Source organism: Crocodylus porosus, unplaced genomic scaffold (assembly GCF_001723895.1).
Source record: "Crocodylus porosus isolate Cpor-Errol unplaced genomic scaffold, CroPor_comp1, whole genome shotgun sequence".
Classification (NCBI taxonomy): Eukaryota; Metazoa; Chordata; order Crocodylia; family Crocodylidae; genus Crocodylus; species Crocodylus porosus.
This window is the reverse complement of record NW_017728906.1, coordinates 12,285,728-12,312,465: the sequence shown is the minus strand read 5'-3', so window position 1 is coordinate 12,312,465 and position 26,738 is coordinate 12,285,728. Positions and strand designations below refer to the sequence as shown.

The 26,738-nt window shown below is 46.7% G+C and overlaps 1 protein-coding gene across 2 annotated transcripts; it reads left to right on the top strand.

The window, feature by feature from the left end:
• Positions 1-10,133: 10,133 nt before the first annotated feature.
• LOC109305669 (zinc finger protein 239-like) lies at positions 10,134-17,178 on the top strand. 2 transcript variants are annotated; one of them, XM_019528700.1, is made up of 3 exons: positions 10,247-10,332; positions 14,586-14,695; positions 15,216-17,174. In XM_019528700.1, the coding sequence occupies exons 2-3, from the start codon at positions 14,620-14,622 to the stop codon at positions 16,118-16,120; spliced, it is 981 nt and encodes a 326-aa protein (XP_019384245.1). In that variant the 5' UTR covers positions 10,247-10,332; positions 14,586-14,619; the 3' UTR covers positions 16,121-17,174. The 2 variants fall into 2 exon arrangements, with proteins under 2 accessions (XP_019384244.1, XP_019384245.1); XM_019528699.1 differs by lacking the exon at positions 14,586-14,695 and having other exon boundaries at positions 10,134-10,332; positions 15,216-17,178.
• The last annotated feature ends 9,560 nt before the right edge of the window (positions 17,179-26,738 follow it).

Below are 26,738 nucleotides of genomic sequence, written 5' to 3'. Positions count from 1 at the left end.
TTTGCAATTCTTTAACCTCTGATGCTGCTAAACTGAGCAGCAAATTTGAAATTTAAACTAGAGACCTCTTTAGCCCAGTCCCCCTATAGCAAGTTCGTCTCTGTACCTGTTATGTTGGAATAGCAGGACTCTTGTCTTTCCTGCACTTTGTGCTGTACTGCAATTACATATGCTTGAAATTACCAAAGTTTTCCTCCATTGTAATGCTACTACTTAGTAGCTCCAAGTTAACTGTTCCACCCTGTTTTTATTCCCTTTCTCCTACCTGGAATTCCTTTAAAATAGCTCCCTCCTAAAATTAATATTCCTTCACTATGGTTCTGTGCAGATTGCATATGTGGGAAATATTACTTTGTGGTGGGCTTAGATGTCATAATTTTGCACAGTCCTTCAGGTGCAGGGGATGAACCTCTGGGATGCAGTGCACTGAAATACATGAGCTAGGGCCTATCTTTGTCCGATTCCCTTTTTGTTTAGTGACTAAAGCAAGAAGAGTCCAACCATTTTCCTTTCCTTGTCTATCAGCAGCCTTTCCTGACTTGCTACTCTGGAGATGGAAACAGAAGAGTAGGGAAAGCTGCTCACTGAATTGCCGGCCACTGCTATCTTTGTTTTCTACTGGAAATATGGTAAGGAAACATGTAACATGGAGGGGAACAAAAGGTAAAGAGTAAGACCATCTGGTGGTGATGGCATAAGGCTGGAAGAAAGGACATGGATTTTCTATTCCCAGTTATGGTGCTGTGTGATGTTCTGCAGGTCATTTAATGTCTTTGCAAAGTGGAGATGAGAATTGGCTAGCTCACAGGGAAATGGAGATGCTTAGCCACCAGGAAGGCACTCTGAAATGTTGGGACTTTAAAGTGCTTTATACATGCAGACTGTCACTGAGTGGTGTGATTTTTAAATCGAAGAATGGGAATGGGCTTGTGTGATACAGCCACATCTATCCTGTGGTCTGGGTGACATGAGCTTGCTCGGTGCCTTAATATGGATTTCATAATTTTAACTTTAGGAAATATTTTCTAAACCTTTGCCCTGTTTACCTTTGAATGATGAGGTTGTCACCACCTCCCTTGACAAGCTAACTCAGTCTACAAAAAATTGCTGTGAACTGAAATTTGCCTTTTCTCTCATAGCGTACTCAGCGTCAACATTTTAGTAGGCGTTCATGAAATTGAGATAAAATATGTATCCCCCACATCACTTTTCTCTCTCTCATTATTTCACCAACTTCGAGTTTTTTCAGGAAACTCGCATGATTTTAGGTTTCGTTACAGACCCTGTAGGGACTGCAGGGTGTGTAGTGGTTACCACACAGAAGTCTGGACTGGGATTGGTTTTTATCTATCATATATCATATTAACTGCCTGAAAGAGGGAGTGAAAAGCATGTGCATGAAGTTTGCATATAAGTTATTCATACTAGAGTTCCCAGTCCAGATAAGGATGTCATTATAATAACCTTTCCACAAATAGATCATGATAGAATATGCCTGCCTCATCATCCTTCTTACAAAACTGTGCTAACCCATTCCGGGCCCCCCCAGGGTCTCCATCCACCAGCTAAAGACCATTCCTGCTACTTCAGTCCAGGAGGTCCCAGTCACTCTCCTCCACCCCCACTGCCACCGTAGAGAAGAGCAAATGCAAGTGTTCACATTCCCCTGGAGACCTCATAGGACGGGGAGGTGGGAAGCAGTGTGACAAGCCCTCCTAGGGCTGTGGATAGGATTCTTACGCTGTACTCATGCAAGGCTCCTCTCAGATGGCACATGCAATAGTGGAGAAGTGTGCAGGAACTAGCAGAAGTTTTATGCACGTTGGCATTTTACTATATATAAACAATTTCCTCCACTTCAGTTTCTATTATTATATCTAGCTATTATATGCCTCAGTGCATATTTCAACAAGTCTAAAATCTCAACACGGAAGTTAATGGAAAGTACCAAGTTTCACCTGGTGTTGTTTTAAACCATTTGAACAATGTGACCTTTGGTAGTTTTCAGAGTAAAACCATCAATAGACCCAGGCACTCTGAGAACTTCATAAACCCAACGTAGAAGTTTTCAAGTTAAAAGGGAATTAGTGCTCTTGATCAGTGCACTCTCCCTCATCATTGGTGGGAAGGGCCACCAGGCTTTCATCCTTGAAAACAAATTAGTAGTGCCCCTTCAGGTTCAAAAAAGACCAAGTGGTTCAGTTTTCACTATCTCAGTTATTTTATTCTCCTGTGTATAGTTCTTCCCCAGAGATTATAGCTCATCTCCCACCAGCTACGTATCCCTCCAGTTGAAGTCAGGATTCCCTCTGCTTTCAGAACATACCACTGCCACTAATACAAAGTTGTGAACTTCTCATAAAAGTTATGGAATGGTTCTCGTGACATGCACCCATCAGGTATTTTGTCAGCAATGAACAGGTTCTTTTCTAACAAACAGAATTTCCAGTTCCTAAGCCTGAGATGATATACCTACTGGAAAGAGGGAAAGAACCATGTGTCCCAGTTTTCTTGCACTCTCAGAAAAGAGAGTTATTTTTGCTAACTGCATAGGCGAAGCAGTGGGTCAGGTAAACAGATGGCTTTCTAGAAACTATTGCAAGGTCTCTGATCTCTTTAGTTCTTCTATGTGGCAGCAGACTTGCCATCCTAATGTCGTATACATCTGTTTCATTAAAGCTGTTCATCTGCAATAGCAAAAAGGAAAATGCCATGCTTCTTACCCTGTACGATGGAAATGAACATATTTATAGAGTAAATATAGCTGTTAAAGTTGTCGTCTAGATGAAAAAGCGACTTAGCCTCTCCATGAGAGAACAGAATAGTTTGTTCTACCATCAATTTTAAAAAATAAAGAAATTAAGCTAGCTCTCCGATACTCCACAAAAAGTATGGATGGCAGGAGGACCAGTATCTGAAAGGGTGATGAAGCAAAGAAGGGGGTGATCATGGTGAATATAGGATTTGTGAGTGAAAAAGGATTGTTTTCATGCCATCACTGAAAATCATGATCTATAGAAGAATCCTAATAGTGTATCATTGTGTAGCAGCCATAGAATTTTTACCCATGACTTTAACCACTGTCCCCTTTACTGAGAGTTGATTTATACTACACACATTTGCATACGTGAATATCACTGAGAGAGCTGTCTGTCTTGGATCCAGATTTCCCTTGTATCTCCTAGTCTGCTCTATATGGGTTTCACTCTTGTCCCACTCTGCTTTTCAGGGTCTCTCTCCTATCCTCCCAGGGAATAATCTTAAGATTATTTTAGATAAAAACAAACTAGTACAAAGTCACATGTGGGCCTGGAAGAGAACAAGTCATCCCAGGAGTCATTTAGTCCTTTGTATATACTTCTGATTTAGGTGTCTCATCTTTCCTCCTTTTTCCTCTTTCCTCCTCTTCTTACCTCCACCATCTCGTGAACAGCCTTTGATTCTATTCTATCTTAAAATCTGTTCATATTTCTACCTATAATATCCCTTTTCTGAAAGTGACTGAGCACCCCCTCTAAAACTCTAACCTATTCCTTTGACCTACCTACACTACCATTTTCTAGTCTCTGGTCTGTGAATGCTGATTTTGGTCCTTCCTGCTTTTTGTATGTAAGGCCACTCATCTTTTTAATTTATTTGCAATTCTCTTGTCTTTTAAGAATAAGAGACTATTTCCAATATTCCTCAATTTCTCTTAAACTGGTGGAAGGAATCAAATCTAGATTCTCCTCTTGTTTCAGGAAAGTACGGGATGATGAATGAAGACAAAGAGAACAAGTAGGCACCAAAGGAAAAACAGAGCAGCCTGAAATGTTGTCGGGAGGGGAGGAAGATTCAGGGAGTCGCTGCAGGTCAAACATGCTACAGAGTAACATCTTAACACCAGGGGCATCCCCACAAAGAGCCAGGGACTCTTTGGGGAAATCAGTGATGACTCTGTCCATCCGAACACGCAGGCAGCCGAGCAGCCAGTTGCCTTTGCCACAGTGAGAGAAGAGCTTCAATCAGACCTCCAGGAATTCACAGGTGAGAACATCCCTTTCCAGTGCACCACACACAGGCAGTGGTTCAGAGAAGTTGACCTTTGTCTGGCACCACTGGGCCCATGTTGGGAAGCAGCCTGGTGGCTGTTGGGAATGGGGGGATAGCTTTGGTTTCTCCTCGATGCTTACCAAACATCTCACAATCCACACAGAACACCAGCCCTGCAAGTGCCCTGAGCAGAAGAGGAGTTTCAGGAGCATCCAGAAGCTGTGCAGCAGGAAACAGCCCTTCCTGTACCTGGTGTGACAGAAGCATTGCAGGCTGAATTCACACCTCAGTAAATACCTGCTAACCCATTGTGAGCACCTAGCATGAATAAAGAGAAGGTACAGTACTGAGCAGAGCCTGGCCTCCTCCACCTTCACTGGGGTCAGGAAAACCAAAGTGGGGGGATAGATTTGCATATTCAAATATTTTGGACATGTTTTGTCATGGGGGGGGACTGGCATGTGGCAAAAGGAAAGAAGACAACATTTGCCTACTTTCAAAAAAGAAAAGCATTTGCAGTAGGAAGCAGTTCTTAGAAATGTCCTAAATCCCCATTTCCAGTTGCTTGTATTTTCCAAACTTTGTTTCAAAAATGAACCTTTCTTCTTCAGCTATCCCTTGATACAAGGATGACCCTAGCAGAAGCCTACATGTGACATCTTTTAATGTGGGGAAGCCAGTGCGCAACAGTCACACTAACTTGACAGAGCCCTGAACCCAGTGGCAAGGATGTCCAAGACAACCAGAGACCTTCATCCCACTGCAGTCCTCATCCACCTCCACAGCTGCAGGAACCAGCAAGTCCTCAAGTAAGCCTGTTCTGCTGTTGGGGTCTTCAGGAGTTTGAACCATGCTTAGTCTGGGACCTCACCTCAAATCTGTTCACTAGGGGAGTCCCTACCAGGAGTACAAGACTCCAGACGACATAGCTCTGAGGGCCATTGGAACACACAAAGCTCTCCACCATGACAAGGTTACAGTCCAAAGATAGGGAATGAACCTCTACATGTTCATCTTAACCCCAAAAATGATCATGTTGAAAGCAGTACAATCCATTTAACCATTTCCTCTTATAAAGGGACTGCAGTGGTCTACTCCATTTCTTTATTACTGTACACTGGTAAGCCAACTCACTGGCCAATATGCCAATGAAGCTCTCGCCAATACCAGTATTTTCCATCCTTTGTCCAGGGATGCATATAATGTTTACATTACAAAGGCAACTGCAATAGGAAAACCAAGTCTTACCACTTGGCCCTTTCTAAGGCCTCTGCCTCAGTGCCTGCCTACACGGCAGAAATAGTCTGCCAAGTGCTTTACTTAGCTGGTAGGGCAAGTCAACCTTCTTCATGTCACTGTTTCAGAGTAAGGAAGGAAGATTGGGTCTAAGTAGCTAAAATCTGAGACTACAGCTATTCCCTCACATGATGACTGCAGAGGCTTGGTCACCTAAGGAAAAAAACAGGCAATGATTTCCAAGAATGGATGCTCAGGAAGCTCCTTATCTCTCTGTGAAAGTGATTTCTAATATTAGTAGTATTTTCTCAAGTTGCAGCAATGTGCTTTCTGCTTTTATTGCATGTTTCCTTGCTGTTTGACTTTGAGTCTAATAATTGCCCTATAAATCAATCTGTGGCACCTGAGAACAACAATAGTGACACGTCCGTGAAGAAAAAGACTTCAGTTCTGTTAATGTCAGTCCTGCAAGGCTGTCTTACTAAGAAGGACTTATCGGGTAAAATGAACTTTTACTTTTGTTGCGGGCAACAAAATTGTATCCTACAGAATTCAAAACTGTTAATCCATGAAAATTAAAGCCTACATGATTCAGTCTTTTTTTTTTAATTTCGTCACCTAGAAAAAGTCACTTCACCTGAAGTTTTTCCTATATCAGTGGAGTCATACAGGAATAAATATTACATAATGCCACTTTGAGGCAATTTCTGCTGTGCAGTTAATTATGTGATGTTAAACTTTGTTTAAAAACACAGGGCTGGACTATTGCTGTCCAAAAATGCACAAGAGGCAAGAGTTTTCTTGGGATACCTTTTGCTGCACACCAGCTATATAGTTGGGAGAGATGTTATATAACATGCCCCTCTTTGCATTTGGGCCTTGTGCCCAAAAGCTTGTCCAATATCTCTCCCAATTATATAGTTGGCCCAATAAAAGATATCACAAAAAAGCTGTTACTTATGATTTTAAAGTCTTTAATTTCTTCCAGACTTACCTCTGAAATTCTGGATACTTTTGCCGTCTAGTTACAAAATTACAATGTAAGAGGCTTAAGCCTTTTCAAAGCCTGTCATGCTCATCTTTACCAGTACCACAGTATTTCCTGGTTTAGACTCTTCGTAGCAAATTCTCTCACTTATGCCTTTATTATGGGGTTGCAGAGATTTAAATGGAAAAATTATACCTCTCTACCTTCCTTCCCCAAGTCTAACAGGGGACATGGTCTGAGAACAGGAGATGATGAACTACAAATGGTCTTACTGCACTTACAATGAAGGACATACCTATTTCATTATTAGTTTTTTAATCTCAGTGACACTATTGCTTACTTTCAAAATTATCTAAGCAATTAAATTGGTGTTAACTTTTCCTCAATGGTTAATCCCACCAATCTTCACATTACAGGCCTTCTTCCATCAAAACCAAGCATGCCAGTTTCAGCAGTTGCCATGCTCTTGCTGGTTCCTAATAGATACAAAGGAGGTAGACATCTGCAACATGAGAAAAGGAAGAGAGCTTCCTAAAGGGAGAGTTAAGATTGGTCCAGATTGCCTCCGCCTGCCAGAATCCAACTCCTTCCTTCTCCATTCTGGTTTTATAGCAACTCCATCCCAAGCACAGACAATTAAATAACCAACCCTCATTCATCTAAAGCCCAGGGAGAGCATCTTCTCTTGATGTTTTTGTGAAAACAAGAAACTCAGACATTTGCCTCACTACAGGACTCCCTGACACGTTTCAAATGATCATAATGTATCACAACCAAGTTTTCCCCTCTTAAGGTTTTTCTGCATGAGGAAACTGACCAGAGAGCTATTCTGGAATAACTCTCACTGTGGACACACTGTCCCCAAATAAAATTAAAAAATCACTTTTACTTCACAGTAACAGGTGTTCTTCTGAAACAGAGCAACTATTCCACAGCAGTGTCCACATCCAAAGGTACTGCTGAATATCATATTCCACAATATTTCTAGTCATGTAGCCATCTCAATCTCTTAAATTCTGTACTAAAATTATCAGATAAGTCCAATGACTTTATTTATTATTGTTATAAAGTACCTGATTGTATTGTCTATAAAATGTTTTCCTCAGGATCTTTGCAGGAAGACTCTAGTCTGTATTTCTATTGCACAAATAGGAGTCAAGAAACTTCATTTCTGTGCTGAGCTTTGCCACTGACTTGCTGCATGTGACCTCGACAAGTCATTCAAGCCTCTCTGTGCTTCCATTCACCACCAGTATAATGGGATAAGAGCACACATTTTCTGATTCCCTGGGATGTTTTGAAGCATAAAATTTGTAATGCACCACTGGACTTCTCAGATAAAGCTACAGACACAGTATTGTCTCCTGCATTTTTCCCTTCATTAACAGTCATTCTGGCCAACTGTCCTAACCTTCTGCCTTGCTCTAATCTTCTAGACATAATACTTCTTTTCAATTATGCTCTTCACTCAACCTGCTCATTAAATATAAAAGTGCCGAAGGCCAAAAAGTGACTGATGTTTCATTCCACTTCTCTAGGGGGCAAAGGGAATGGAGAGGAAGAAGATTGAAAAAAGAGGACAGCTATAAGGCTTTGCAACAGAGTCCCCTTTCGGCAGCTGTATTGCTCAAGCTACACAAGTCCTGTGGCTGAATGTCAGGTAGAACTGCCCTGATTTCTGAATCGTGGCAGCACCGAGTGCCTCACTATACAAGCTAATCCTAGGAGCAGACGCAATGAGGGTACTACTGTTCTTGAGACAGGCAAAACATAAACACAGTCCCTGCCCTGCCCATTTGTAATCTGAATAAAACTCGATTGTTCAAAAATGGCTTACAAGGAGAAGCCAAGGGAACTGGGTTTATTTAGCATGCAGAAGAGAAGAGTGAGAGGGGATTAGGTAGCAGTCTTTAATTGCCTGAAAGGAGTTCTGAAGAGGATGGAGCTAGACTGTTCCCAGGGGTGGCAGACGGCAGAACAAGGAGCAATGGCCTCAAGTTGCAGCAAGGGAGGTGTAGGCCGGATATTAGGAAATGCTTTCTTACTAGGAGGGTGGTGAAACACTGGAACAGGTTACCTGGAGATGTGGTGGGATCTCCATCCCTAGTGGTTTTCAAGGCCTGGCTCCACAAAGCCCCGGCTGAATGATATAGTTGAGGATGGTCCTCCTCTGAGTAGGGGGTTGGACTAGATCAGCGTTTCTCAACCTGTGGGTCACAATCCAAAAGTGGGTCACAAGAATATATGAAAGGGTCATGAACAAACTTTAAAAATGGATTTTCCTTTAAAGGTGAAAAACATGGGAAAACGTGGCTTTTTGCTTGCAGGCTGACAGAGTTCCAGCCTGCAAGGGGCTGCTTGGGCCCCCACCCTGCCCCACACACTAAGGCAGTGGTCGGGAGTGAGGGGAATTGGGTCAAAACTGGCCATCAATGTTTACAAATGGGTCCTGGTACAACAAAGGTTGAGAACCACTGCACTAGATGACCTCCTGAGGTCCCTTCCAGCCCTCATGTTCTCTGATTCTATGAAATCAGCTCTCCCAAATCCACAGGAAGGTTCAAGTTCTTCTTGTAGGGGAAAGGGTGGGGGTTCTCAGGACTTCTGAGGCCCAGAGGCACACTTAAATTACATTGCCAAGCTCTCTTCTACAATCCCAAAGGTAGCACTTCTACTCAGCAACCATGTCTATATGAGACACTGGTCTTGTGCAGTTGTTACTGCACAGTCATTTAGTACTTGCAGACACAAGTACTAGATGACTGTGCAGTAACCAGAGCAGCATCGCCGAACAGCTTTTAGGTGATGCTGACTGTGCAGTAGCACTTCATCATGCTTTGTGCCATGCGATGCTACTGTGCAGTAGTAATGAGCTACTGCACTGTCAGCGTCTCATGTAGGTAAAGCCAGGCAGTATTAAGGGAGTCAGTTGACTTCCTGGACTGTTTGCATCTACCCAATTCCTTCTAAACTCTTAATTTCACCCGTATTAACCACCCTCTTCTTCTGAATGGTCCTGATGTTTCACCAATCAAGCCAGTCTTTCTTCTTCCCGTCTGCTGTCTGCTAGCTGTTCCTGGTCACAAAGTTCCTGTGTCACAGCCCTGCAGATTGTTTTTAATCCATTTTGAGGAACTTATCTTTGTTTTTGCTTCAAAGCAGCACTAGGCCTCCCGGCCTACTAACAAATATTCTCGTTTCTTTTTGACCAGGAGGAAGATGTGTGCTGCAGAGGGTTGGTAACTCTGACTGAAGCTATTCCAGATTTCCCCCCCCACAACATGATGCAATATCATTAATTGTACTGTTCAACCCATTCACAGTATCAGTCTCCCAGATTGCTGTCAATAGTCACTGGGAGATTGATGCCGATTCCAGCAGACTCCTGGCCAGTCCAGGAGGGTTGGCAAACCTCATGCGGTGCCATAGGAGATGAGGCACTTCACCCCCAGCAGCTATTTCAAAAGCCCGCATCTGCCCATGCATCTGAGGCAGCGGTTCTCAACTTTTTGAGACACAAGGCCCTTTCAGTAGGGGCCCCTCAGCTCTTCATTTGCACTCTTTTTTCCTACAGGAAAATGCTATATCAAGTCTTCTGTGGCCAAGAGGCTCCCAGAGTGCCCAGCAAGGTGGGCAGCCTGCTTCCAAAGCCAGGGGTCCCTATGTGAAACCCCAGGTGTATCTCAGGAGTGATGTCTGCAGGGCTAGCAGGAGGCTGGGGGCCAGGCCTGTGCTGCCCCAGGGCTGAGGGCAGTCTGGTGCCGGGCTCGGAGGATGGATGCACAGAATGGTTTAGGCAGAGCTCAGGCGGCCTCTGAGGGCCCTTCTCGCCCCGCTGCTCTGCGGCTGCAGGAAGGACCCCGAGCTGCCCCGGGCGGAAGCTCCACGTGAGATGCCACGAGCTAGGCGGCAGGGACCGCTCCGCTCCGCTCCTCCCTTGGGCGCCGCTGCCGCGCTCCTGCTCCTCCCAGGAAGCATCCTTTGCCCTCCCGAGCAGGAAGCTGCAGCCCGTGGGCTCGGCTGCAGCATCCCGGCCGGGCCGCTGCATCCGCGGCAGGCGGCGTCCTGCCCTGCAGGTAGGCCGAGCCGGTGCCCCGCTGGCGGGCGGGGGTAGAGCCCCGGGGAGCGGAGCGGAGCGGAGCGCTGCGGCCGGCGGGGACTGCGCTCCCCTCGCCTGCCTGGGCCCTGCCTCCCTCCCCCCGGCCCCCGCAGCCTTCTGTTGCCCCCAGGCCGACGTTCCACCCCCTAGTTGAACGTTCCATTCCCCAGTCCAGCGTTCTATTCCCGCCCCTCCCCCCAGCGCAGGGTTCCATCCCCCAGTTGAACGTTCTATTCCCCCGGGCAGCGTTCCATGCAGACCCCTCCTTCCCTGCACCATTCCACTGCCCCCACTCCCAGCCCTGCAGCCCTTCACCCGGCTGCCTTCCCCTTTGCACCCCCTCCCCACCCTTGCCAAGCCGCTCTCCCCGGGAAACTGCTGATGGGGAGGAGAGGGCCTGGGTCCTGGCTGCCCCCTCATAAGCTCCTGTGTGAGAGCTCAGGGGGTGGCTGCAGGCAGAAGCAGGGTGGCCCAGGGCACCAGCCTGTCATGTCGTACCTGTGGTAGCCAGGCCCTGGTATTGTGCCGGCAAGGGGCAGAATGAAACAGGCAGCAGTGGGAGAGGGCCATTCCCTCACTTTTCAGGCCAATGGCAGTGTTTGTCAAGCTGATTTGGACCACTGGGGGACTCTTATGTGAGACCTTTGCAGTGCCAACCGCCTCTGCTGTGGGAGCAGCAGCTCAAAAACCCCTGGGTGCCCTGTGGAGTGTGATGTTACTCCAGGGGTGGGCAGTTATTTTGGGCAGAGGGCCGCTTACTGAGTTTTGGCAAGTCACCAAGGGCCACATGACAGGCAGCCCAGGGCAGATTAATGTTAAGTTTTAAATTTTTTAGGGACCCCATAGGCTGGATAGAATGGCCTGGCGGGCCGCTACCAGCCCCCGAGCTGCATTTTGCCCACCCCTGTGTAACTTAGGGCTCTGGAGGAAACCATATGGTTCAGCCACAGCCAGTCTTGCAATTCCAAAAAACCTCAGTGCTGCCGGAACTGCCTTGGATTGAGAGACAGCTAGGCTTCAAATGAAAGACCCCGTCTAGACAGAGGTGGTCAGCCCCCAGGCCGTGTACAAGCCACATGTGGCATCAGGATACTGAGGGAAAGCCCCTGGGAATAAGCTAGAGCTGTCCAAGCAGCCTGCTGAAACCCCAAATTAAAATGAGGGTAGATGGCAAAGACCAAGATGGATTGTGGTTTGTGCATCTCAGTAATGCACCCAAAACTGTGCTTTTCTTGTCTCCCAGCAAAGAATGCAAACCCCCTGAGAATACCATTTACCAGCCAGCGAGAAAAGGTTATGGTTCATCATCTCTGTTTCCCTTTCCCTTCCACCCCCTCCCAACACACAGAGAGAGCAAGGGATGCCATGACCACAGGGAAGGAAAAGACTCTTGTTTCTTTTCCTGCTCCAGACTGGCCAGTGAGCTACTTGGCAGACTGGGCATGCATGAAAGGTATCCCATGCTGAGAGTTTCCTGTCGATCTGGGGAGAAGTGAGGCACCTCTCCCTTTATCCTGCCTCATTGTTTATATTTTGACTGGTTATTTCCATTGGAAGCTGATGCTGACATGAATATGAGCTCTAAATACAGCCTACTCCCTGCATGTTGAAATAATTGCCCCTCCCCTAATTCATCTTTGCTGACAGTGCAGTAAAGAGAGTTACTGTTGGTGGTGGGTAGCCACCAGTGTCATCTTGTAGTGCAGACAAGGCTCTAGTCCATCCTACCTTTGTAGTGGCTTTGCCGTTTACATGAGGGCATTGCACTGTTGCAACTATCCTGTTGAAAGGCTGCCAAAATCTTTAGTGTGGACAGACACTGAGAACATGCTAGTCAATATTTTGTAACAGACAAGTCTTGGACATACAGCACTTCCCAATGTTTATGTTATCAAGAAGCTGCCAAGAAGGAGTTTAGAGCTCCCTAGATTCAGTAGAGTCAGTTGCTGCCTGCCCAAAGCATTCCTGTAGAATTTAATCTTTCTCTTCTAGTCCCCCCCAATAAACATATTGTGAAGCTCAGAATATGTGAAATGACCTGTGCGCCATGCAGCCAGCCCCAGGCATTCAAAGTCATGAGACAGGCTCTGCAAAATGGTTTCTTCTAAAAAAAAAAAAAAGGTGCCTCTTACTCCCCTGATGGCTTTTGAAGCATTCAGATTCAAGTTTTCTAATGATTTTTTTCCTGTTGACATCAGGGCTTGAAAGGTCACTATTGCATGATTTTTAAGGTGCTTTAAGGGAAACGCCAAACAATTTACAACACTGGCACCTGAGAAAATGCAAACTGCCCTATTCGTGGCTTCTTAGCACTGAAATCTATAGGCTACCAACCTTTATTCACTACTAATTCTGCAGCTAACTTGCAGCTCCATCTCTGATAAGTGAATGGGTGCACCTAAGGAGTATAGCCTATCTTTCTATCTTAATCAAAAGTAAAAACCTCTTGTGAATGATTTGGTAGGGTTGGAGTGCTGTAATCCAGAAAAAGGTAGACAGGGTTCTTTGGGAAGATGTGAGATCTTTTATTAGAACAACTAAATCTAATAAAAGATCTCACATCTACCCAAAGAACCTTGCCTGCCTATGTCCTTAGACCAACACAGCTACAACCAAGAACCCTAAAATAGTCTAAGAAATGCATAAAAGGAAAGAGGCTTTTCGTGCTGCCTTTGACTGGACCAGCTGTATAGTTGAGAGAACTGCTAGACAAGCTTTTAGGCCCTTCCTCCAGTGACCTGATTTGCAAATTAACTTGAACTACTTCACACCTTTGTATTAGTTTGGACAGTCCCCAAACATGTGTGGTTTCCCTCCCTAGGGATCATTCCCTAGGTAAGGGAAAATGGTTTGGTGCTATGTTAGTCTAACAGGCAAAAGGCAGGGCAGGAGGACACACCAGGTAAAGGAGAAAGGTTGGTATTCTGGAATCAATTGCAGAATACACATGCCAGGTCTTATAATGGCACTGGCAGCCAACAAGGCAGGGACTTGCTAGAGCAAACAGGGTTAACAGATTTTAAAATAACAGTGTGGATGAGACAGTAGCTTGTTTTAACATGTTAGCTGGTCACTGTACTCCCTAGGTGCACCCTGCTTTCAGCTTTCTTCCATCCTTATGTTTAGCGGGTTATTCCTCCCCTTTCTCTGCCCCTGCCTCATCCATTCTTCCCTCTTCTCTGCAGTGACTTCTGATCCTACCCGCTTATGCCATTTGTACTACCCCATGCTGCATGTTCACTAAACTCTGCTTAAAAGAATGCTTGTTGAAGGCGTTGGTGGGATGTGACAGGGAGGCAATACTGTCCAAAGACAAAGTAGAGCTTTTTAACAAAAGATTCACGGGGCTTTACAAGGATGTTGTGCTGGAGAATTACCACGCTGTCCTCTCAGTGGGTAGGAGTTTGTTGTTTGTTTGTTACCATCTTCCTGGGGTAGAGGTGGGGAACCAGACCTTTATGTCCCTAGAGCCTAGGTAAGAATGTCACCTCTTTATTTAAAAGGATTTTCAGAAATGCAGCTGGCAGCCTACCATGTCCTTGAGTTCTTCTGGGGAAGAATCTGTTCCTGGTTGGTGCATCCCAGTAAAGCCCAGTGATGTTTCTAAGGGTATAGACATAAGTACCATAACAACAGGAATGGGGTGGGGCAGGGATTCACTGTATGTGAGTTGTTCTGCTGAAACTATCTGTGTGCATGCCCCTACCACACAGCCAGTGGCAGCTCACCCTAGGTAACTTACACCTCTTTCCCTGGGGACTAAGTTGCCAATGTGTTAGCTTTCATTTACTGCCTGGTAAGAATATACAAACACGCTGAGTGGGTAGCATGCAGTAAGTGTACCTCTTCTATCCCTCTCAGTAACTGAGCACATGGCCAAATTAATCTCCTGTCCATACAAGCATTGTTAGGATTTTCTATATTTGCACATACCTATGTCTGGAAATGTGATTCTAGGTTCTCTGCTGGCTTTATATGCTATGTATATCATACATCACTCTCCCGTTAAGAAGAATCCTTGAATTTCTAATGGAGATAAGATGCATCTACTGCTATGCCTCGTATATCCCAAAAGGTTGTCCCTGAATGTTTTCCTAATCAAATGGCTCATCCCTTCTGTTTCCTCCTCACTTATCTTTAAAGAGGGTCGGTTTAAAACACCTTTTACCCAAGTCTTGATCTTATATGCAATAAGCCAAAATATCAATGGTCTATCTTTTGTACAAGTAGCATTTCCAGCCGTTAACCTGACATACCCTCCCAGATGGAAGAAGAGGGATTCTCAGTCCCAGATCTTCAGGCCTTTGGGGAAAGCAAACTCTTGGAGGTGACTCACACAGGTGAGACATGAGTTAAAAGAGTTGAGCCTTGTCTACATTAACTCCGTGGTTTGGCTGAGCTCCATGAGCGATCAAAGACTAATCCTTTCTGAAAGCTGTGGTAGCCCCTTCAACAGCTGGCGCCTCCCAGAAGCTGCATGGGCATCTCCTTAGTCTCATGGCTTTTTTGTGGCCTCTGTGCCAGCACTAGCCTTGTAATGTGGGTTTGTTACAAGTGAATTAAAAAATGGCAGTTTCAGCAGTGACCCTCCCCTCATGTAGAGGGTTTTAACATGCTCTCGTTTCTCCAGGGCAGGTATCACATGTACCTTTCTGCCTGATTGTGCTCTGTCCGCTCACAGATACTCTGAGCCCTAAAATAAGACAGGAAAACCAAGCTGCTTGGTTGCTTCTCCTGTCTGAGAGAAAGATGACGGCCTTTGATACCATTCCTTTGTCTTGCATGCTTTTCAGTCTCTCCCTTTCCTTCCCCCCCGGCCCTCACTAAAAAAGCCACCTCTCTGGACTCTCATTTTGCCAGGAAGCGAAAGTGGAGATGAGGAGACACTTCAGCTGAACTGTTCTGAGAGCCCGGAGCTGCATGGGCTGCTTATGCCAGGCTTCGATGAGGAGACTGCCCAAGAACTCATCCAGAGTGTGCCCAGCAGCCCTGCTATAGCAGAGAGGGATGCCCCTCTCGAAGCCCCCAGCCATGAAGGAGCCTTCCAAAAACAGCCAGTGGACTCTACAGCCCGCCGAGCATCCAGGGTCGAGCGCCCAACCATCTGCCCAGAATGCGGGAAGGGCTTCAGCCGGAGCATCCACCTGATCCAGCACCAGCGCATGCACACGGGAGAGAGGCCCTTTCAGTGCCCAGACTGTGGGAAGGGCTTTAGCCAGAGTTCCCACCTGATCCAACACCGACGTGTGCACACGGGACAGAAGCCCTATACATGCCATGAGTGTGGGAAGAGCTTCAGCCAGAGCTCAAACCTCATCAAGCACCAGCGCATCCACACGGGCCACAAGCCCTACATATGTGCTGACTGTGGGAAGATCTTCAGCGACAGCTCCACCTGCATCAAGCACCAGCGCATGCACACGGGCGAAAAGCCCTACAAGTGCCCCCAGTGTGGCAGAAGCTTCAGCCAGCGCTCTCACCTCCTGCAGCACCAGCGGGTCCACAGTGGGATCCGGCCATATGCCTGCCACGAGTGTGGGAAGTGCTTTGGCCAAAGCTCAGACCTCATCAACCACATACGCACCCACACTGGGGAGAAGCCCTACACATGCCCAGCCTGTGGCAAGGGCTTCAGTGGGAACTCCAACCTCCTGAAACACCAGCGCATCCATACAGGGGAGAAGCCATACTGCTGCACCCAGTGTGGGAAGTGCTTCCGCTTCCAACCTCAGCTCGTGCGTCACCAGAAACACCATACTGCATAGGGCCCGTTGACCCACCCAGGGGAGCAAGGGAGCAACCTGAATAGGGAAAGCCAGCCGAGAATGGCGGGGAGCCCTGGGAGAAGAATGTTATCTGTCTAGCCTGGCCTGGTCAGGGGGCACAGTTCACACTGTCATTTGGGGAAGGAGGAGAGAGGGATGTATGTTGCTTGCAGCAGGACAGGAAGGGACAGGGAAGGTAGAGCATGAGGAGAATCAGTGCCTTTGACTTTTAGGGGTGACAAGAACCACCCTGAAAACTGCAGCTAAAACCAAATCATTGCCTGGTAAACTGAGCAGGCTTTGCCACTGCAGTGAGACCATTTCCCAGGCATGTAGCTCCTTCTTGAAACACAAGTTCCTGTCTCCCTGCTTTCTGGTTCTTACTGGGAGAGGGCGGGGGGGTTAGGTATTATCATCTATTGATATTTATTGATTCCACCATATGATACTCGCACTGGATATGCCTACACTGCAGACAGGGCAGCTCATGTAGATGCATCTGAGCTGGTTTTAAGCTATCTTGTTCAGGGTCTGCTACTGTAGCTACAGTGCTTGAACAGGGCTCAGCATAGAAGTGGTTATAAAGCTTTTCCAAGGGGGTTGCAGACAAGGTTGCAGTCTGTACTGCCATAGATACATTGCTTGCAGGACCCTGGCCAATTTGGAAATGTCTGCATGAGCTGTAGTCAGTACAGTGTAGATGTCCCCATTTGTGACGGCCTGCAATGGGGCCATATTCTTTTAAATGTTTTTGCCAAATAAAAGGCCATAAACTTAATGTCTGTACAAATGTGCTGTTGTCTGACAGTTTAAATCATGGAGAACAATAAAGGCAATTAACATCCTGATAGAAGTTTCTCTCAATAAGTTTCTTCAGTTGCCTTTTGTGGGTGGAAATTAATGAACATTTTGTAAAGGTGTTAACAGCATGGAGGGTTTTTTTAAACTTATCTGCTAATTGGCAATTGATGAAAGGTGATATTCATTGGAAAATGAACTATTGTCCAACTTATATTTTTTTATTAAATGCATTAAATATTAACATGGATTTAAAGTTTCATGAATAACCCTTTTCTTAGCACATGTTGGATTTGGAATTGTGGGGCACTGTGTCATGTTTCAGAAAATCATAGTGTGTTATTGCTTGTGCTTTTATAAAGCCTCTACCATCTGACTTTCTATCCAGGAAGGTGAGGGGGGGGGCAGAATAGCCAGAATGTGACAAGGACTGACCCCCAAGGATGTGTTGCATAGGCATTCCTTGTGACATAAAACGTGTACTCTTTGAAAATGGATTCTAGTTCAGGCAACAGCTTGGAGTGGGGGGTGGGAGAATTGGCAATAAGATTGGAGATGTCAATACTTGTAGCTCAAAAAGAACTTCTTGTAACAAACACAAAACTATTGAAATGCCCACTCCACCCACAGATCCAAATGGGGAAGAAATCACACTATACTTTAGCCCAGAACATGCCGTGTACCAATATGTTGGGCTTCCAATTTTTTGTTGCAGATCTGAATGCAGGGATAATGTTAATGATCATGAAGTCTTATCAAGTGAGAGTAAAGATCACGAGGAAACATACAAACATTAGTTCTGAGGAAGAAGACAGGCTATACAATAAAGCTGTGACCTGAGGAAGCCAGAGGCAACTACTCCCTCTCTAGCCACCCATCTTCAGTTCCTGGGCCTAGGCCAGATATTATTTTAAATGAGTTTCCTTCTTTCCTAGAAACCTAGAGGGCTGGAAGGGATTTGCAGAGGTCATCTAGTTCAGTGCCCTGCCTGAGGCACAATCATCCCTATCCAGACCATCCTATCCAAATTCATCATCTAAACTTTGGCCATTTATACACATACTTTTTTGTCCCACAACGCACTGGAGATCCGCTGTTTTGGAGCAGACTTGGTTAACTCTGTAAGTGGCAAAATGCACATACGCGCCCAGAAAATGGTAGAAGGTGCTTTAGTTCAAATGCATGCTATGTGTCTTAGTTCAAAAGCACACTGCTGCCATTTTCTCAGTGCTGAGATGAATCTCGCCGTTTATACAACTGCAAATGTCACAGCGCCAAGCACTTTTCAAAGTACCTGGTGCTGCGGCGCTTGCAAGTCTAAAAATACCCTTTGTAAAACTAGCATCAACCCTGACAAACACAAGACATAACCTGCCACAGGTCATGCTGGGGAACCATGGCAGCCACTGTCCTGCTTCTATGAAATGTCAATATGTGCTCAAGAGATCTTGGTAGAGGGCCACAGCCTCACTGCAGATGAAGGTAAAAACCCCCATGGGCCATACCCATCTGACCATGGAGTAAAATTCCTTCCTGACCCCAAGTATGGTGATTGGTCTGACCCTGAATGGAGGGGCAAGGGCCTCTAGCCAGGAACCTCCAGCTTTGGTCTCAGCAGGAGCATTGGTACACCTTAAACAAAGTCACCAGCCTTGGCTGTATCCAAAACCTGATGCCTCTGAGGTAGAAATAAAAACAATCTGGCACGTAGCAGAAAGGGGGGTAGGGGCAGCCAGCAAAGCCCAGAAGCACAGGAAATGCCTATAGTAGTCTAGATCAGTGGTCTCCAAAGTGGGGTGCGCAAGATGATCCATTGGGGTGCGGGAAGAAAATACTAGAATTTCTATTTATATTTATTTTTTATCTATATATATTGTACATAATATATTAGTACAGTAGTATATGTATATAATTTATAAATGCATAAATATACATATATTGGGGGGGGTGCTCAAAAATTTTTTACTGATGGGGTGCACGATCAAAAAAGTTTGGAGACCACTGGTCTAGATCTTCCCTAATCAGTGACTGTCCAACTTCTTGCACACCTCCAGTGATGGAGAGTCCACATCTTCCCCAGGCAGTCTGTTCCACTGCTTAACTGTTCTAACACGGAAGAAGTTTTTCCTGATATCCAATCTAAACCTACTTTGCTGCAACTTCAAACCACTGGTCCATGTCCCCCTCTCTGCAGCAAGAGAGAAGGTGAAGCTTTCCCTCTTCTTTATGACAGCCCTTCAAGTATTTGAAGACTTAGTATCATGCCCCGTCTTAAGTGCCTTTTCTGCAAGCTGACTATACTAGCTCCTTCAGCCTTTCTTATGGTTTGCTTTCCAAGTCTTTTTTAATCCTAGTTGCCTGCCTCTGGATGCACTCTAATTTCTCCAAGTCCTTTTTGAAATGTGAAATTAAAGTGGGTCCAGAGCTGCATACAATACTCCAGATGAGACCTAACCAGTGCCAAGTAGAGGCACTATCACTTCCTATGTCTTGTACCTAATGCTTCTATTGATGCAGCCCAAAACCACATTTGCCTTTTGTGCGACTGCATCATGCTGCAGACTCGTATTGAGTCTGGGTGTGCCTGTGTGTTCATTAATGCACCGTAACTACAACGCATTAAGTTTAGCATTTGTAAAGACAGGTTCTAACTTAATGCGCTGTAATTGGCGCTACTGCACATTAGCGCAAATGGATGCTTTTTTAGTAATATTAATGCACATTAGACTAAACCTACTCCACATTAGCACGTTATCATGGGTCTTGCCTGCTGTGTTAACACACAGTAGAATTAGTCTTTTGCTCATTAAGTTTCTCATGTAGACATGCCCTCTGTGACCTACAAAACTCACAAGTCCTTTTCCATAGAGCTGCCATCCAGCCCCGTGTCCTCCATTTTGTATTTGTGTTTTTGATTATTCTCCCCAAAGTGTAGCACCTTGCATTTGTCCACATTGAACTTCATCCTGTTACCTCTAGAACCAGAATCAAGAAAAACCCATGCTGCGTATAAGCGCTAAAATCAAATTCTGTATGCCTGTAGCAGGGAGAGTTCCAGCAGGCTTAGACCCATTGTTGGTGTTTGCTTTGATTACTGCATCCTTCTGAATCTAATGCCACACTCATGTTCTTCTACAACTCATGTACTGATCCTAATCCCACTTCTACAAAGTAGCTGGCTGAAGGTCTCTCTCACCCCCCATCTGAGTATCAGCTGCAAGTTCTGCTATGTCCACCTAAGCTTTTCAGAAAAAGGCAGCTAAGTTTTTGGTGTGATAAAGACCCTATTGAAGTGCTTATCCATGCATTTATTTTATAGATGACTGAATTCTTAGAAGCAATGAGTGGTTCCAGGTTCCCCTGTTTTACTCAACCTGCATAACATGCATAAAGCTTGCATAATCTGTTTTAGTCCAACCTGCATAATACATTCCCCAGTGCCTCTCCTATCATGCCTGAGCTAGAGTATTTATTTTAGAAAGATTTCTTCGCATCAAGAATGGAATCAAACCAAATTTTGGGGAGCCCAGCATGCAATACCTTAAGTGGTCCTGACTGTTAGTGGCCAAGTGCTGAACAGTTCCAGAGTGTTGGCTCCTTTGGCATGTATTTGCATACTAAAAATCATCAGCTGGGGTCCTGGTCTTCTCTGTTTAAAAATCACAAATTCTCTGATAAAAATTCAAAATTCTCTGATTAAAACCCCAAAAGCCACATTTTTCCATTATTAAAATGAAAAGCCACTATCTACAGATATGTATATCAGTTATCCAGAATGTTTTATTGATAAATTTTCAATTTTAAAGCAATTTGGAAGCCTACCAGTGCCTCAATAATTACAATAAAATAAATCCTAAATACATATATATTTTGGCATTTGATTGTGGGTTGTTTTGTTTTGTTTTTTTTAATCAGAGCTGCCCCTGCCCCCTTCACTAATCAGTATATGGGTCCAGCTGTGTGAGTCCCCCCTCTTCCCCCCCCACTTTGTGGCACTGAGAAGCCCTGATACGCTGGTGTCCCGGTCCTCCCCATGCTGTTGCCCCTCACTCCCAACACACAGCCTCCCACCCCTCTAGGTGCCCCTCACTCCCAACCCACAGCCCTCTGCTCCCCACCCCCTACACAAGCTCTGCCAGAGGTCAGCTGCTACAGGACCAAAGGGGCCTGCAGCCCCCCACCCCCACCAGCAACACCTGAGCCCCAGATGCCCCATGTGGGAGGTGGCAACTGCTGCGGCCAGAGTGAAGGTTGGAGCCTGGCTCCCCCCAGCACAGTCAGAGCAGAGCCCATGGGGGAAAGAAGATCCAGGCTCCCACTGGGGCTCAGGGCTCCCTGCCCTGCTGCCCTCCCCCAGGTGCTTCTTCAGCTCAGCAGACAAGACCCAATGTGGGAGGGCAGAGAGGCTCAGTGCTGCCGCTGCCACTGCCACTGTCACTGGGAGCGCCGTGCCAGCTGTGCCACCATGGCAAGGGCCCCCCTGCCCACCCAGCAGCATCAGGCACACTCTGACAATACTGTCAGGCAGGAAGGGGCACCTCACCATGGCAGTATGGCTGGTGAAGGGCTCCTGGAGGTGGTGATGGCATTCCACCATCCTGTGCTATGTCCCACCCGCTGGGCTGTGGAGAACCCTGGGGAAAGGGCAGCAGGGTGGGGAACCCCGAGCCTACAGCAGGTAGCCTGCATCCTTCTCCTCCCTGCACATAAGTCTGGGGGGGCATGTGCCCCTCCCATGCCTCCTCCCCTGGAGTGCAGACGGTGGCAGGGAGCCGGCCCTCCAACCACCCTCTGAACAAGCTGGAGATGCCAAGCCCATGCCTCCCTCCTGTTCCCTCAGCCGGGCCCTGCAGCCACATATTCCCACCCCAGGCCCAGGCCACACACACTGCCCCAGCTGGACAGCAGCACCACCTCCCAATCCTATCCCATTCCTTCCCTCACCACGGGGGCTTCAGTCTGCCCTTCCTTGCCCTCCCTGCATCACTTATGCCCTTCCCTCCCAAAGGCAGGAAGGCAGGGTGGGATCTGCTCTTCATGCTGCCTGGTTGTATTGCTGGCCAAAAGGGAAAGGTGGGACACATGTCTCCTTTCTACCCCCCACACCCCTTCACCTGTAGCTGGACCAGAACCAAGCAGCATGAGGGGCAGATACGGGCTGCCTGCTGTGGGCTTAGGAGCCCTGCTGCCTTTCCCCCTGGAGCCCCATGCTGGCCATATACCCCCTGCCTGTCAGCCAGCAGCAGGGTGTACAACTCCATGCCACCGACCCCACTGCTGCTGGGCAGGCAGGGGGTGCCTTGCCATGGTGGCGTGGCCAGGAGGCAGGGCAGCAGGGTGGGGAGCCCTGAGCCCACAGCATGCAGCCCACATCCACCCCTGCCCCATGCACAAATGTGGGGGGGCATGTGCCTCCCTTGTCTCCCACCCCCTAGAAAAGCCGCCCGTGGCTCCGTCCCACCCCATGTCCCAGCCCCATGCACTGTCCTGGTGGGGAAGTGCCCCAGCCCTTGCCTCGTTCCCTCCCTTACCGTGGGGGACTCAATCTGCCCCCCCCACACACATACCCCCCTCATAGACTTACCTGCAGGGAGCTGCTCTCCAGGCCTCCTGGCTGTGTCCCTGGACCTGTGCATTTGTGCAGGCGCATGCATGTACATGGCATCTCCTGCATCCCACTCCTGGCAGCCCCCTGCAGGCTGGAATGCTGCCAGCCTGCAAGGGGAAACCCCCCATTTCCCATGTATCCCTGCACAATGCTGCAAATCCAGGACAGATGTTGTCCCAGAATCATGCAGCCCAGGACCAGGACTTGAGGTTCCCATTCCGGGACTGTCTCACCCAATTAGGGACTTGTGGTTACCCTACCTCTTAAGCACTGGCATCAGCCCCATAGGTCCCTTGCCCCTCTCCTTGCTGCCTCACTGTGGCCATGAGTTGCTAACCCTGAGCAGCAGTTTTATTCTGTATGCTCCCAGCTTTTCACTCCTCCTCTTCTCCATAACAGCAATAAAAGTATAGCTAAGCCCTCCCAGAGGTCAGCTTGCACCATGACTGGCTGAAAGGGAGGAAGAGTGAGTGGAAGATGGCAGCAGTGCTTCTTACTCCTGCCCTCCAGGTGAGCTGGGAATCTGTTCATAACACTTCTCCTTGATGGCAGGTGGTGACTAGCTCACAGGACTGACTGTTTGATACCTAGTGCCTTACCTGGCAACAGCATGTGAGGATTAGCCCTCCCTACTGTCAGTGTAGCCTCAGGTGGGCACGGCCACAGTCCTGTAGAGAGAGTTCATGTGCTGATCCTGTACAACCTTGGGATTTTGATCCAGTGGGAGAGTCCTCATGGAGGCAGTTAATCCAGACATATCTGCTTTTATTATGGAGGTCAGTCTTTAGATAAGAGATTAATGAGAAGCAAGGCTATTTAATCCTAGTATCTTCTGCCACAGAAAGAGGTACAGATATCCCATTTGTGAGTGTGTCTACATTGCAGTCACAGGATTGACTATAGTCTAGTGCATGCAGACCCAAACTAAGTAGTTTGGGAGTTCATAGCAGGCTAAATGCAGAGCTCAGCTCTGGGCTGCTGGTACATATATACTGTTAGCAGTACATAAACTAGTTAGTATAAAGCCAGCTTGAGACCAAACTACGAGTCACAACTGTGACTACCATGTAGACGTACTGTAAGTAGGTAACTTAGTTTGCTGGCTTTTGTTGGGGGATTCATTCCATAAGAAGCTTCTCAGCCAGACCTCTAAAGCAAGGTTCAGTCTTTTAAATAAATAAAGATACAAAACAAGATTCTTCTGTCCTGTCCCAGGCACTAGGACAGGGAGACCCTTTTTACTCTGGCCCCAGTAAAACAGCCTAGTACCCTGCCTTGCAGCAAACTTTTATAATTTACTTCCTCCTTTTGCTTACTTTTCTAGGAGCTTTTCTAGGAGCTGGGACACTCCCTGCATACCCAAATGCCCCAGAGTTGCATTTTCTTAATAGGGCTGACTGTTCTTCCTTAAAGGCACAGACCACCCTGTTACACCTACCCCCAGTGGTTTTCTGGTGACACTCAAGCAGTGGTGACCTTTGGCAGAAGCATTGCATCTTTAAACTCAGCTTCTATGAGGTGGCTTTCCCCTGAGGTCTCATTCTCTGAGACCCAGCATATCCTCAAAAAAAATAAATACAACTAGTTTGGAATGAAGTGTCCCTCCACCCTCTGCAGAGATCATTCAGGCGTAGCTCCTTTCTATACTGAATGGGGATACGTGAAAAGGCACGAGGGTTTAGGAAAGTGTCAGAGGGATGACAGTTCCATGCTGAAGGAGGACAGGTAAACAGCATTCAACAAGGAGCCATTCTTTATGTATTCGTAAATGAATGCCAAGTGCTTTGGAAATGTAAAGCTCTACAGAAAGGTCAGGAATTTTTTTAATGATGAGGTGGAACTGAGTGTGAAAAAGAGGGAAGCTTAAAGCCAGTGAGCAAATGCTACTTAAATAGTCAGGAACCATTTTTCAGAATTCTTCTTATTATTTGTGTAAGAGTACACAAGGGCCTAGGGATAAACCAAACCATGTTGTGCTAGGCTCTGAGCACAGATCACAGAAAGGCTTCCAAAGAGGCTACCGTCTAAGTTAAAAGGAGCCAAATGTTTTCAAGAAGCAAATTATGGAGAAACCAGTGAACTCTTGCTGTGAAAAAGGAAGCTGGAGAACCCTCAGCACCTCTATTATTGTGCATGTCAAACTCTCTTTCCTCTGAAGAAGCTTAAGGGTAAGGATCAGCTGTCTGACTGGCTGGAGAATGGGCTGTTCACAGTGGCAGGGTAGAATCAAAACCCATAATGAAGAAGCAGGAAAGAATAAAGCAAAGGCTTTTGAGCTAGCTGAGGTACTTACCAGTGTTACAGAGTTCAAATTTTCACAGTCTCTATATACTTCCATGGAGAATTTGTATCGTGGTGATCTTACCCTTCTGAACAATGGATGGAATGGTAGAGTTAGTCAGATAAAGAAAAATAGGCCTTTGTGAGCAGTTATCAACATCAAACTTTTTGCAGTGAATATCATTTACAATGAATTATCTAAACAACTCTACCAGTTGCTACAAAAAAGTAAGCTTTTCAAATGGACATAAAAAGCTAAATTGGTGTCATCTGTACCACTGTATTTTGGCACTTTGAGAATGTAAAGGAAGGAAGATGATATACAATATACAACCCACACCAAAGGGCTATCCAGTGCCCAAAAGCTGTTAGGCTAGAGACATAACAGTACCAGAGTCAGTGGGCAGGATACAGGTAGAGCCACTGGAATGATGAACCAGGTCACACGAGTGAAGCCAGTAAATGAAATGCAGACTCTAGCTAGCATCTCCCCTGTATTGTTTGTTACAATACCATGTCCTACAGCTACTGATTGGCTGATAACTCTCACGGTGCAGTGCCACCCTTTTGTACTTCATTAATTGGCTGTGTCAGAACACATTCTCCTGGAATAAGCCAATAAATTTGGCTCATGTTGTTGAATTTAGCTCTTAACACAAAGGACCTGTTTTTATTTTAATTGTCCTATAGTCTTTCATTAACACCCACACTAAAAACACCAGTCCCCTCTCTCATTAATATACACAGTGTATGCCCAATGTTTTGACCATATTTCTCTTTGTTTCCACTAATTGAGACCCACTTAATCATGGAAATCTATTTAATTGGGATGTTTAGCAAGGAATTCAATTAAGCTTAGCAGCAAGGACTGCTGCTTAATTGGGTGACTGCAGGTGATGAAGCGATTCTGCTAGAGTATAAGGATATCATGTCTCTGTGATGCTTGTGCGGCTGAGTGTATTTTTATTTCCAAAGATGATGGCTGACGGTGGTCAGCCATGCAAAACAGCATCACTATTTTTCAAGCATTCTTCACAGCTAGCTGTCTCGCAGCCTCTTGTGACAGAAATGTTGTAGCCATAGTCTTTTCTCTAGTTCCACTGTAATTTAACTCCCTTTAAACCATTAGCAGTGCAGTGTAGCTCCTGGGAAGTTAGTAGGTTTGATGTGAGCTAATTAAAGCAGAGTAAACACATGTGGCAGCCTGGCGGGTGGGCTCACTGGCCACCCGGCTAGTTGACTTGAGCACAAAATGGCTCAGGCTGATTGCTGGGGCATTTCTACCAATCAGGAGGAGGCAGAAGGCAGGCTTGATGACCCTGGGGCAAGGTAAAGAAGAGGACCTGAGGGGGCACTAACCCCTCAGGCTTTCCTATTGGTCTGTCTTCACTCTGGGGTCGGAGCCTCTGGAAGGGGGATGAAAGCCCAGTGCCCAGCATATGGGCCACTTTGATGGGGGATGTTGATGATCTGCAGAAGAGCTGGTGGAGCTGACCAGTGGGGCAGAGTGGTTGCCCCAGAAGCACCCTGAAGATGCCCCGGCCAAGCAGGAAGCAGCAAGAGGCTGCGTCCCAGCCCCACTATGGAGGGAGCCGTGGTGTCAGTGCATGGATTGATGCACAGAGGGTCAGGAGGATGCTAAGGGATCCTCTCAGCTGCATAAGGCAGTGTGGGTCCCCAGCCCTGTAAGAGGCAGGGGCTCCTCGGTGCACAGGATGGTACACGGGGCCTGGAGAGTTGAAGGGACCCTGTGGCTGCATGAGGCAGCATGGATCCCGACAAGAGGCAGGAGCCCTCAGTGCCCAGGGTGATGCACAAGGCCAGGAGAGCTCAAGGGACCCCGCCGCTGCATGAGGCAGTGTGGGTTCCCCAACCTTGTGAGAGGCAGGAGCCCCTCTGCACAGGGCGGTGCACAGGCCTGGAGAAGACATA